General features: G+C 41.9%; 1 protein-coding gene across 3 annotated transcripts in view; it reads left to right on the forward strand.

The window, feature by feature from the left end:
- Nucleotides 1-438: 438 nt before the first annotated feature.
- The window catches only part of FBN1 (fibrillin 1), a 343784-nt gene continuing 329484 nt past the window's right edge, over nt 439-14738 (forward strand). Inside the window, exons 1-2 of one of the 3 annotated variants that reach the window (XM_063926051.1) lie at nt 439-593; nt 822-1077. In XM_063926051.1, coding sequence (XP_063782121.1) covers nt 905-1077 — 173 coding nt within the window. In that variant the 5' untranslated portion in view covers nt 439-593; nt 822-904. Of the gene's footprint in view, nt 648-821; nt 1078-14738 lie in introns of all 3 variants that reach the window. The other 2 variants (XM_063926050.1, XM_063926049.1) reach the window with 2 other exon arrangements.

Raw genomic sequence — 14738 nt, forward strand, 5'->3', positions numbered from 1 at the left:
ACCCGCTCTGTGAATTGCGGTAAGCAGAGAAAAGCCCAGTTTAACGCAAAACAGGGCTTTTCACTGCTGCATGAATAGACCCCTTTGTACTGTATAGACATATTCATTTTCATGTGTGAGATGGTGTAAAGAAGCTGGGATAAAGTGCACTGTACATATATTAAGGACACAGCTTATTGCTGCTTTATAACACATCTGTGCAGCACCACCACACTTACTGAGCATCATCTTGCATTCCCACCGTTTGAGTTTGACAATGAAATACAGTATAATGCTGCTGCAGGTGGGACAACGAGAAGCCTCCGCAGCTGCACCACAGTGGTGACCTGCAGGCAGAGTCCCGTGCATTACAGCCACTCTCAGCCCCCGGACAGCCTCACACGCTGCTCCAGCCAAGAAAGGCTGAGCCTGTGCCTTAGTAGGAGCAGCCGCAGCTCCTGCCTGATGTTTCTGGGCGGGTTCCCTCGCTGCCACTAAGCTTTTTATCTGCTTTATATTGTCCCTAACGGCCACTTTGTTCTATAAATTCTAATTTGCATCTGTCCCCACGCCACAAGGAACATGACATGTGCTGACTTGGGTGCATGCTGAAGGTAACCTGGAACTTCTGCTGTCTCTGCGGCTGCTGGAGGCTGTGCGCTCTGGGGGTAGGGCAGCGCAACCTTCTGCCTGCGTAATGCTAGTTTGGAAGTACACTACTTAGAAGTTAGTTAAGATGTTTTTGATGAGTTTCTAGATGAGTTTTCATGTGTCTCTTCCTCTGCAGTCTCTCAGCTGCCACCTAATCTGAGAAGAGCTGTTATTTCTGTGTTTTTGGACAGGACCTTTTGGAGCCAACAGATCCGAGCCAGGGGAGTGAGTGTGCAGTGGATCAGGAGAAGGAGCCCCTGTGAGCAGCACCAAGATGCGGCTGGGAAGCCTGCTGAGGCTGGCTGCTGGATTTATAGTGTTCCTGTCCTCCAGTGCAAATCAGGCTGCGGACAAAGATGTGAGCCTTGTGACAGTGAAGGATGCCAGAGCCACCAGGGCTAAGAGAAGGGGTGGAAGTGCTGGAGCAGCGCATGATGTGCTCAAAGGGTAATTATTCACTATTATACATAAGTGACCCTGCCATGTCCAGCTGTGGTCTTCCTAGCTAGAACTGTATGGGTGCAGTAGAACTGACACTCGTCTCCTGGAATGATTAAACTTCATTATTCTTCACTTATGGAGCTGTTACACCACGTGTTATGTATGAGCAGTGATGTATATGCACTATGAGTGCTGCTCTTGGCACACAGCTGTCAAACTGATCTTTGTGTAATGACCTGTACACTATACTATTGTGTACATTTCATTTAAATATACCATATACAATATACCATATTAAAGGATGTTTCCTAGCAGATTTCCATTTATACATTGTTACTGTATTCCTATTTGCCATAATGTCATAGTTACCGGGCACTGGTTGGTGAAAGAGTAGGCACATACACATGGTATTGTATATAAAATGTACAATTGGTATTATTGTGTTAGAGTTGGTTTATTGTGGGTTGGAAATGTCATTGTAACTGGTGCTGTAAAAATATATTTGATGGTGTTGATACAGTACAGTAAACTTGCCCGGGGACCGCTTATTGTGCCAGATCTCTGCTGCACACAAGACCCATGACATTTTTATTTTTTTTGCAAAGAGCTATGTAAGAGTCCTTAGAGGCAAATGTTAGGGTTTTCAGGCTTTAATCACTGGGGTGGTTTCTGTATTACACAAACAGTGGGATTTACATGCTGTATTATGTGGATTACAGACAGGAGAGGGGAGTGGTCCCCTACATCACAATCAGAGCTCTATTACAGTGGATAGGCATATACTTATATGATGCATAGAATTGGTTTTCAGCACGAGATGGACCTTTCTTCATGTAAATCACCAGTTTCCAAACAGGCACCATATCTATTACCCATTAAACAGGCGCCAGTTGGAATGGATCTATTACATCTTTGTATCTGGAGACAGCTGACCATTTACACCTATATAATAATAATAATTTGTACAAATTTAGCTGAAATTTACTCCTGATTAAGTGTTCTACATGGTGTGTAATATATAATCTCTATTTTGATAAGTAGACTTTACACTTTTTTTTCTGAAATCTTTACTTTTTCGGTACATCGAAAAAATATTTTTTATAGTCTGAAAGGTACAGCATATCTTAGTTATCCAAGCAATATCAGGTACAACACCATGACTCTTCCCAGAAAAAAATAGTAAATAAATCATATAGAATGTCTAAGAACACATTGCTGAGTACCTTGCATTCATATGATCATTGTTCAGTATATTGGGGCTGAAATAGAATATCTCCCTATTTTATCTAGCAATATTAAAGTCCATTTTTGTACTTGTAGTTTGTGTGTAAATTGCTTTGTGACCTGCTTAAAATGAATTTCCTGTTTACACTTAGGTATTTAGTCAGCTGCCAGTGTCTGCAACGGGGCTATAGCCCCGGGATCCGGTCTGAAGAGCGACACTGTCTAGGTCTACAATGTTTAGGTCGACCACTATAGGTCGACAGTCACTAGGTTGACAAGGTTGGAAGGTTGACAGGGTTTCTAGGTCGACATGTCATAGGTCGACAGGTCAAAAGGTCGACATGAGTTTTCACATTTTTTTTCCTTTTTTTGAACTTTTTCATACTTAACGATCCACGTGGACTACGATTGGAACGGTAATCTGTGCCTTGCCCGAGGGGACATGGTGCACTAACTCGGCTTCCTGGTCACTGTACGCAGAAAACGACACAACCCCCCCCCCCCCAAAAAAAAAAAAAAAAACCTCATGTCGACCTTTTGCCCTGTCGACCTAGCACATGTTGACCTGGAAACCCTGTCGACCTTCCAACCCTGTTGACCTAGTGACTGTCGACCTATAGTTGTCGACCTAAACATTGTCGACCTAGACACTGTCGATCTAATGATCCACACCCATAGCCCCTTGGCAGTCCATTTGCGTATAAATGTGCTATATACAAGATAAAAAAAAAAATGACGCAAGAACAGAATGAATTGTACATACAGACTTTTTCTTTTTGTCTTGAGGGTCCTACTGTGATACATGGGACTAAAGATCTTTAGGACACTGCTTTCCCTATGTGTCTTACTATCATCTAGATGTCCCACCCCGCCCCGTACCACCATTATTGAAAACCTTTGAATACCCCGGAATGTCACAGCGAGTACCCCTGTTGCACTAGTACCCCGAGCTGAGAACCACTGCCTTATACAGGTGTGGTATGGTTTGCCGGCGGTCGGGGTCCCGGCGACCAGCATGCCGGCCCCGGAATCCCGGCCGCCGGCATACTGACAGCTGGGCGAGCGCAAATGAGCCCCTTGCGGGCACGGTGGCGCGCCACGCTATCTATTCTCCCTCCAGGGGGGTTGTGGACCCCTAAGAGGGAGAAAAGATGTCGGGATGCCGGCGGTCGGGATTCCGGCGCCGGTATGGTGGGCGCCGGGAGGCCGGCCGCTGTCAACCAGAAGACCACCCCCTTATACATTGGTAACATTTTTCATGCTGTTTTCTATTTTATACTTACAGTGTATCAGTTCCTTTTAGTATTGTAACTAGCAAAGTTACCCTAATGGTTCTATATACTGTACCTCCTGTACTAATACTTTTTTAAAACATTTTTTACATGATCATATTCGTTTTCATTATTTATCAAATATAAAATGCATACTTATAAATGAGAGACTTCATTAAAATCTTATGTAAATATGAAATAAACTTGAAATTCCTGAAGGGGTTATATTAATGGTGTAGTAGTAGTATGTGAATTTGTCATATTACTATGTTACTATGTAACCTCTTGACTGAGATTACGGTGGAGGATTTTTCTGACAGTCTGTATTAAAATGACAGGCTATAGAGCGCACATGCCAAAATATGTCAGCTATGTATGTGCAGTATTTGTGCTCACAGATAAAGTTCCATGAATTATTTTAGAGAGAAAGTATTTCCAAACACATTTGCTTAGAGCAAGATTGATATATCTTAACAAACTATCATTAATATTTGGAGTTCCTTTAACATAACATAACATCGCTTTAAATTGTAGGTTATCAAAACACTCGGAATTAAGTGAGGCTCTTTTTGGGTAAGAGATATATTGCATATGGGCTAATCTTAATATAATTGGACATTGTAAACAAAGAGGCTGTATATTTTTGGAATATATTGGGAAAGTTATAACATAAAACAATGCACTGTTTGATTTGTTTATGAAAGAGGGTTTTGAAATATGTATAAAGGGGAAAGAACTGTAGTTTTCTGTAAATTGGAAATCCTTATATTGACGATATTATCTCTGATGAGGTTGAGGGCCAACTATAGACTGTATAGCTGTAACTAAGTACTGCATTGGTGCCCTGCAGCCAGTAAGGGGAGCTAAGAGTTAAGGCTGCATCATTGTTGTTTGCAATGCTTTTTTTTATAATTGCATGTCACAATGCAAGTACAAGTAAAAACACATAGAAACCACATAGTATTTACTTACGCATTTAATATGCATTTTATACAAATGCCTTCAATGTGATTTTACAAAAAAAAGTTGCAAGAGTGGTAAATAAGGATGCCATTATCTTGTTCAAGCCAAATGCATAGGTGCGTTTATCAATCTGATTTAATTTACAGTGGACTCCCATAGAGATGAATATCAGTTTTCATCTGTGCTGATACATGTCAGATACATAAGAAGCGATCTGATTTCAAGTTAAAAACACGTGTAAAATCATAAATATTAATGTGTTATTTAGTAGAATGCGATTTATTTACGCATTTGTTTAGATGTTGTTATATGTCCTTGAAAACACATGTTAAATACAAAGATGAAACGTCAGTGTATAGTCTGCCTAAGAGATTGCAGAATTTATTCTAAAGTTATCACTATCCTCTGCAAAGCCCTCAACCACCCCACCTCTACATCTCTGACCTCAGCGTATACTACAATCTCCCCTGCCTGGTCCAGCCTGCCAATGACAGGTGGTTCTACTCCCCACTGATAACCACATTACACTGCAAACTCCAAGACTTCTCCCATGCCGCACCCAACTGATGCAATTTACTTCCACACCCAATCTACTCTCCATCAGACTCCACTCAGTGAAACCCCTGTTCCACAAACCTTACCAGTCTCCCATCTAACTCTTGCAGACTCAGCTTTCCTCTATCCACACACATACCCTGTCTTCTGCCTTGTCACCCACCGTTAGATTGTAAACTTTCACAAATATGGCCCTCTTTCCTCCTGTCTTATTTTCTCTCACCTCGCCCATCTGTGCATCCTTGGATCAAGCTTCTTGCATGCTTTGTATGAAACTTATTTGTTATATTCCTTGCTTATTATGTTGGACATAAGTATAAACTAGTAAAAGATGAATTATGTGCAGCATCATACTTTATGTCTTGCTATTCTTACAAGTATACCCCTTGAATGTTTTGGACTTTACCTTTGCTTGTTTTGCACTTTGCCTTTTGGTCCTATATTATAATTATTATCCTTTATTTATATGGCGCCACATAGGATCTGCAACGCCCAATTATAGAGTAAACAAATAAGCAAAACGTGAAGACAGTGACTTACAGTTCAATACAATATAGGACAAGTACAGGGTATATAAACATAGCTGCATTAGCAGATTTGACTGAAATAAGTATCAGGGTGGCAGAAAACCAAAGGATTTGTGCCATCAATGAGAGTATTGAAAAGAAGATAGGTTAAGTAAGAGATGTTAAAGCACATGAAGGCAGAGGACCCTGCTCGTGAGAGCTTACATTCTAAAGGGGAATCTTATACATCATTGTGTTATTATTTCCCCACTGTTCAGCACTGCATAATTTTGTGGTGTCTTGTAAATGAATGATAATAATTTAATTAGAATATTACAATAAAAAAATTAACAAAAATAAAATAAAATGCACTTGACATAGTAATATAGTTATGAGACATCTCTTAACATATCTGTTAAGTAACCCACTCTTACGCGTCGGTCGCGATATGAACAGTAATTTCAATTGAACCACAATGTACCAAGTTAACTAGTCAATCATCCTTTCTCTCATTTATCATAATACACGGTTGAGTCACATTATTATAACCACTGGCTAATAGCCAGAGTAACAGCTTCGGAGCCCCATACACAGCAGGGTTCGCTGAACTGTTGTTTTAGACACACGTCTGGTAGAACCTAGGTTCATTTTGATGGAGAAATGCTCCACTGTAGTGTGTCTGTCAGCACTCATGTACCTGCGTAGCCGACCTTCACCTCTCACATCAGTGGCACGTGGTGCTCCGCAGTTTCCACGTCGATTATTCGCAATGGTGCCATTTGTACAGTCACGATACACCCTCACCACAGCAGCACGCAAACATTTCACAAACTGCACTGTTTCAGAAATACTGCATGAAATATTCCCTTTTTGCAACTTGGATAAATCGCCCCTTTTACCCATGACAGCAACAAGTGATACGGTATGCGTGCAGACGGCCTATCACACACCTATATACCCACCAAGCCAGCGCACGACATGTGACCTACTTCATGGGCTATGTGCTACCGACTTCAAATGTAGAAGGTGGTCATAATAATGTAACTCAACCGTGTATATAAATCCTTATATAACATATTTGTAATACAGTACAGTTCAGCAGATAAGATCATTTATTTACCACTCACACAAGCAGCATCTAGTTTATCCAGAAATGTCCTTTTCTGAATTAACTTTTTTTGTTAGACATATGTATGCCTACTAGGCACACCATAACAAATATCCTAGACTTGGCACTTCTGGGCATATACACTGTGCATATTATTTCCTACCAGCTACGTGAACACAGATTCTACTATACATACAGTATATCTCCCAACCTTTTGAAAATACAGGTAATGACCCTTGCACGCGCCAAAGGCGTGCTTTTGACAAAGGATGTCACCTTGCGAGAAATGCTGTACTTGTGAGCCAGACACTCCCTTCTCCCACACACACACATTTTCGTAACTCTGGAAGCAAATCCAGTGCATCAGGAGCGGCCAGGAAACCCCCAGTCCTCCTGTCCATTACATTTCCATGTTCCTTGGTATTCATATGTACCTCTCATGTTATCCCAGCCTTATCCAAAGATTTATTACAAAACTGGTGCAGCATCTAAACCACTTGATGACAAAGCTTTTTTTAGGGTGCAATTATTTAATCAGAAATATCTTTCTTAATTGGTTTTCTCTGCAACGATATGACTTACCTAACGTACTGTGGCATATTGTGCTGCTCCATTCTGTACAGAGGTGAACCTAATCATTCTGCAATCTGAAATGTTGCCCTTCACATCCATTATACAAATTACCATAAACATTGATGTATGTGCACTTTAAAATGTAAAATGTAAAAAAATATTGTGAGCTTATGGATATATATGGCTGTCCGAAGGAATGGGCGTCGATTGGAGCTATTCAGTTGTTTCTCTGATTGACGCTCATTAGCCTCAGGAGGTGCGAGAAAGAATGTGTTAAAAGTCCATAGTTTGGGTGCCCAAAGCGCCTAAACTTGGATTTTGGATGCCCATTCAAGTGCTTTAGACGGGTTTAGCTGCTTTGCGTAGATAAGCCCGGAGCTGTCAGGCGCCTTTACTGGTAATGAGCGTCTGATCGAAGCAACAATTGAATAGCTCTGATAGACAAACATTGTTATAAATACCCAGCAGGGGGCGCAGAAAACAATTGAACTGGTCCTTATGTGCACATGAAGAAATGTATTACTGTCAGTGCGGCTGCTGCTCCTGGGCTGCAGCACCGTCCAAAGTATGCAGGGGGGAGCTGTCTAGCACATATGAACATACTGTTGGCAGAGTGTATTGTATTGCCTGGTGCAGTGACGTCAGTCCACACACTTAATGACTTAAACAGTAATGCAGGTTTATTCAGTGATTCAGATATAACACAGGTGATTTAGATGTAATACTGATATAGGCAATTAGGGGCCCAGCAGTGGTAGCGGTACTTATCAGGAGTTGTCTCCGGTGGTGAGGGACGGAGGGCTGCACAGACGTGCAGTCTGACTCCCGCTGTAGAGAAAATGCGGAGCCCGGCTCAGCGTCAGCTCCGGAGCCGCGTTACATGCAACGGAACGCTGTGAGTCTCTGTAGCTGAGTGCTGCTCCGGGTCTCAGCTCTGCATGCTTGCACACTCCAGGACTCAGTCTCTCTAACTCACCCACTCTAAGATGGAGGAGCAGGAATTACATCACATAGGTCCACCTCCGAGTGACTCTTGGCACTAGGGGATTAACACTAGCGGATGCACCCATAGACAGCTGTGTAGAAGGAGACAGACACAGAGCGCACTATATTCTAGCACATACATGTGAACAGTGTCGGACTGTGGCATGGAGAGCCCACCGGGGGGATGCAGTGGTAGAGGCCCATGTTTAGGGGTGTGGTCAGTCTACAGAGGGAGTGTGTCCAGCCAACGCAGAGGTTTGGCTAACAATTATAGAGAGCATGGAGTGGGCCCCTTGATAAATATATATAGCAAATACTGCTAGTGCATGCATGATACAGGAATGTTCTGTAGAGAATACACTTTAGTCCTGTGCAGTATAAGGTAACGTATGTATAATGTATAATTCAAGTGCACAGTCTAGAACCTGATTCCTTGAGGAGGTAGGCCCCTAGGCAGTGGGGACCAACGGAGGTTTCCCCTGTACCCCTGTGGGCCATTCCAACCCTGCATGTGAAGTTGCATTAACATATGACCTGGCTTCCATCCCCGCGGATCAGCAGCCCCCCACAGCACGGGACTCAGGAATACACTGCTCAGCCCGTCAATCGTCATTTAGCCCGCCCCCAGACTTCTGTGAAACCAACCAATGGAAGTCTGGGGGTGGGCTAAATGACGATTGACAGGCTGAGCAGTGTATTCCTGATTCCCGTGCTGCGGCGGCTGCTGATCCCCGGGGAAGAAAGTCAGAACATATGTTATATACAACTTCACATGTATGTTCGTATGTGCTGGCCAGCTCCTCCCTACACACTTTGGTCAGCGCCACAGCCCAGGGCCAGCAGCCGCCACTGATTACTGTACATTTTACATTATTTTGTTTCCATGGAATCATTTGCAATACCATATTTGCTAACTGACCTAATTTCAAGGAATTGTCCCAAATCCTGTATTCCTGGAAGTTCCTGTAATTTTATTTTAATATTGACAGTACCAGATTCCTGGTTAAGATGCTCGATGCAGTTCTCAGAATCTGTTCCTATCCTGTATTATTGAAGAAGAAGAATTATAATATGAATAAATTCCATATGACCATAGGAGCAAATTTTTCAAATCAGGATGCTAAGGTTACCATGTCTCCCAACTTCATGCTGGGGAAGTCTGCAAAATACAATGCATAGACATGGTTACTGTATAAGGCAGCACAAATATTGGGGATGCTCACGTACCATACTTGCATACTTTTCCGGTTCCTGCAGGAGACACCCAATTTTTCAGTTAGTCCCCCGCACCCCTGGAAAAGTGAGCACCCCTCCCGCATTCTGCCATCTTCCCAGTGAAGTGGGTAGTATTTCTAGATAAATAGAGTAAATCCAAGGTCCCTGCAGAGGGGGCGAGGCCAAATGATGCAAATCTATGCTAATTGTGCAACGCCCCTATGCAAATATGCTCCAATTTCTGCATTTTCCCTCTCAGGGGGTAAGGCCTAATGATGCACTTAGCCTGGCCCTGCCCCCATCCCCACCCATCTACATCTCCTCTCTATGCATCTTCCAGAGTGGAATTCTTTAAAGTAGGTAAGTATGTCAAGCGCCTTCAGCACCCACAGAACTGGCTCCTATTGCTAAGACCATATTGTCAGGTCATATTGGATGGTTGTATGAATGGGATCGGTATGAAATCCCGCCAATCATAATCCCGACGGTCTATATACCGACACCCATTGACTGATGGTCGAAATCCCGACAAGGTCTAAATACCGACACGGACTAAATACCGACATGTAAAATACCGACAAGGTCTAAATACCGACATGTGAAATGCCGACAGGTCGAAATACCGACATGCATTTTTTGATGTTTTTTTGTGTGTATGTCGACATAAATCAACATGGACACCATATAAAGTGTACCGCGTCCCTCGCATGGCTCGCTGCGCTCGCCATGCTTCGAGCACGGTGCCTCGCTGCGCTCGGCACACTATTATATTCCCCCTCCAGGTCCACTGGGACGGTAAAGTATGAACAAGTCGGTTTTAATGAAAAAAATCATGAAAAACTTGTGTCGGTATTTCGACCTGTCGGCATTTTACATGTCGGTATTTAGACCTTGTCGGTATTTTACATGTCGGTATTTAGTCCGTGTCGGTATTTAGACCTTGTCGGGATTTCGACCATTGGTCAATGGGTGTCGGTATATAGTCCGTCGGGATTATGATTGGAGGTAAAGCGACTGCATCCCGTATGAATGTGTGAGGTACAACTGCTCCACAGAAAACAGAAACATATTTGTTTATTTAAAGAGGATCTGTCACATGTGATATAACAGTATAATACAGTTTTGCCCCACATCATAGATCACTAAGCGGATTTCTTTTAAATGGAAAATGTTAAATGGGAAATGTTAGCTATGGGGTACTTTGAGCATAGTTTATGATAAATAACTGATTTTATAACCAAAGAAATGGCCTTTTTTTTTTTTTTAAAGTTGTGAACTATATTATATTCATACTTGCCTACTTTTTAAAAATCATTTCAACAAAATTGTGAAAGTAACACCTTTAAGCACGGACGTGTACTGTTACATCTGAGAGGCGTGTCATTAAAATAACTTACATCCAAATGTAAATGAGCCCCAAAGTTAGTAAGATCTACTTGTTGAAGAAAAGACACTGATATTTTTCAGAATTTGTTTGCGTATTGTGTTTTACAAGAGGTTTGATATACTGTGAGTGGCCACGAGAAGAGAAACCTTATTTAAAATGCATATAGCCATAGGGATCATTATTGGGGCAGATGTATTAAGCATTGAGAAGTGATAAAGCAGTGATAAGTGGAAGGTGATAACGCATCAGCCAATCAGCTCCTGTCATATTTCAAACCCGTAATGATTGGCTGGTGCATTATCACCTTCCACTTATCACTGCTTTATCACTTCTCCATGCTTAATACATCTGCCCCATTGTGCCTTATAACCAATGCAGGGAAATGGCAATGTTGATCCCATTTGAATGTATGTATCTCTGATTTATCTTTCTCCAAGAAAGTAACAGCTGCATAATGGGGGTAAGGTGTAATCAGGCAGATTGCTGGACTGTTCTGGGAGTCAGGGAGATTGCTGCTATTTCAGTGATTCTCCTGCAGAATGCCGGAGGATAGGCAACTATGATTATAGTCCAAGGCACAATTTTTCTATACTCTTAGCACATATATGACAGATCTATCCTTCAACTCAGGGTCATGACTAGGGATGGGCGAGTGGTGCCACTGCCCAGGGTGCAAGGCCTAGGGGGTCAGTACCATTATTATCGCCTTGGCACCAGAAACCTGGAACAGCACCCTGCAGCGTACAGGTATTAGGTCACTTTGGATGCTCTGCTCCTTCGTGGTAACAGTGGCCACACCCCCTCAAGGTGACATTATGACATTGCAAGTTTGAGGGTGGGGCAGCCAAGAACATGCATCAGTTCAGTGTATGTGACACTTTCAAACTAGACCAGGGTGTTGCTTTAGGAATTAGGTGTTTGTATGCAACTGGGGTTTGTTTCAGAGCATACAATTTTGTCCTGGAACACATGTGGTCTGTTTCAGGGTCTCCGGCACTTTCATGTGACTGTGCAGCTCTAGTGATGAGACCTTGGAAGTACTTAGAAGTTATGTTTATGTTGGCCCAGAACTGTATCCAGTGCTTATAATCTCTGGAGTAGTTTCAGTTTGAACTCTATTAACTGCTTTGCTGACAGAATGGGCAGAGAAACCAGAGGGTACTTGCATTTTTACAATGAAAAGGGGGTTAAGTATACCAAAATAATGGGCCTAAGTTGGATAAGAGAAAGACTAAACATGATTAATTTAGACCAAACTGAAATTTTGCTTATGTTATGAATTTCATATTTGTTAGCAATATTCTACAGTTTAGTGTATAATGTACATCTGGTTTGTTAAGGTGCATACACACTGCACTTTTGGTCCGACCTGACCTGTTGAATTGTATGAAAATTAAACTGGACATAAGTAGCGATCTTTCGATTCGGCTGGTTTCCTTTCAACAAAGCATGGTCGAACGTGCGTACACACTCTTCCAATATCGAACAGCTGAAAAAAGCAAGAACGACCTGACGATTGTATCGGTGTGTACCCAGCTTAAGACTAGCCCATTACTGCATGCTGAGCAATGTAGTCATGAAATTCCTCAATGCCAATACACACACATTTTTAGACCACTGCAAGAAAATGGATTTGGACACAAATCCTTTTTTATCACATTCATGCAGTTAACTTGAGAGCTTGTTGTTATTCAGTTACAATGCCCTTTATTAAATAACACATTTCAATATACTGCCATACCCAGGATTCAAACCTATAACCTGCTGAATTCTAATCAAACATCGTACTCATTGAGCTATTTGATCCTGCATAAAAACTATGAACACTATATGGAGCTACTGGTACTTTGTAAAAATAATAATCAGTATTGCAAGTGAGCAAATCTATGTAGTGTGCAGTCACACATCCAATCTTTTACAGCCACACACTACATAGATCTGCTCAGCCGCAATGCTGATCATTTTTCCCAAAGTACAAGGTAAGCTTCAAATAGTTAGAATTCTCTAGCTTAGAATTATCTACCTTTCTATGCAGGGGCAAATAGCTCAATGAATAGATTGTATGAAAGTAATGCCATACCCTCCAACATTTTACACACAAAAATCGGTACAAATTAGAAAAGGGGGCGTGGCCACGGGTAAAGGGGGCGTGACCACGCCCCTTTTCCTATACTTTCAATGGAAGTTTGGAGAGCCAAAAATAGGTACAGACCATAAAAAAGGTACTGTACCTATTAAAAAGGTACAGTTGGAGGGTATGTAATGCCACAGGCAATGGGTTTGAATCCCGGGAATGTCAGCATCTTGAAATGTATTAAAGGACAGTGTGACTGAATAACAAAGAAATTTTAAGTTGAGTTCATGAATCTTGTACAGTTATTAGCGACAGAAGGGGTTAGGGTAGGAGACAGGGACGGTCAGGAGATGCTGGGCTTCAAAAAGGGGAGAAGCTGCAAGTGAAAGTAATTAAAATAGATAATTGACAAGTGTCGCCAACAGCGCCCCCTACCCTGCAGTGCTATGTGCGGTGCCCCCTCCACACACACCTAGTTACGGCCCTACTCAAAGCATTTTTGTTATCTGTGATGTAATTGTTTTACTAGAGAGGAATTTCATGGAATTCCCTAAATTTTATTAACATAATTTACAGTATTAAATTCAATGCTATGACAAAGGACTTATGCTTGCAGTGAAAATGGAAGTGCAGTGTACAGAAAACATACCTCACAACTTTTGTTCAGTGGCAGGAGGGACATCTGTGCGTGCGAAGTTCGCGAGCGGCCGATAAGGGGGCGTGGCTTATGGAAAAGGGGGCGTGAGTTCGCGGGAGGGCCCGCGATCGCAAGCCACGCCCCATTTTCATCACTGAGGGGGCATGCCCAGCGCTCTGTGAGCTGCTGGCATGCCCCCTCTCCTCCTGTCTCCACTGAATAGATGCTGTGCTCATACCCCTTCAATTTTAAGATATTTTTTTCTCGTAACCCTTGTCAATTATTATTAAGTACAGTATACTTTTAAAATAGAAATTAGGTAAATAGTGTGTAAGTCTAATGGGAGGTTATACCTACCGTCCTAAAATCCAATATTAGAATAATATAAAAGCAACCCTCCCAAACTCAATAAACAATTTACCAAAAAAAGCAATTAAATCTGCATATACAATAAATGAAAAATCATCCATTCATCTATTTTCCCCTTTCAAGAATATTAAAATTCCAGTAATAAATTCATAACCTTCCAGTGGACCAAATATTACCTACACCCTTGATGAAAATGAGAATCCAGGATTTCCTGAACTTCGGATTCTAGGTTTCTCTGTCTACAAGGATGGGTGGTGCACTTTATGAAAAGGAAATGTGTTTGGCTGCTTTCAAAAGAGAGACATGAAAGACATTTGGAATTTTCACTGAGTAAGGATGTTAAAATCGATCTGTGACTTTTTACAGTTTTAAAAACGTAATATGGCGGAATTCAATAGATTTTTGCGCCCAATCTCCCGTCTAAAGTGACGCAGCAGTATTCAATGTTTGTGTTAGCGGTCACTAGTAGCTGGGCGTCCATTACTTCACTGCGTTTAGACGCATAAAGTGGCTAATCCCATATAAAGTACTGGCACGCTGTGAATGGGTGGTTAAAAGCCCAACTTTTCGCTGCTATCTATTCGCCACTTCAGGAGGGTGCAAGCAGAAATAATGGTTGCTTGTGGCATTTGTGCCCATTGGCAGAAACAATTGAATAGCTACTGTCAGATGCCCATTACTTACGGGCACCCAGAAAAACAATTCAATGCCCTTCATAGAATTAAATTAACTTGGGATCCACTTTAGTAGCCGTTATTTGAAGCTTAATGTCATTGGTAGAATGTCAAACTTTATTGCCAA

The sequence above is a fragment of the Pseudophryne corroboree genome, chromosome 6 (assembly GCF_028390025.1).
Source record: "Pseudophryne corroboree isolate aPseCor3 chromosome 6, aPseCor3.hap2, whole genome shotgun sequence".
Classification (NCBI taxonomy): domain Eukaryota; kingdom Metazoa; phylum Chordata; class Amphibia; order Anura; family Myobatrachidae; genus Pseudophryne; species Pseudophryne corroboree.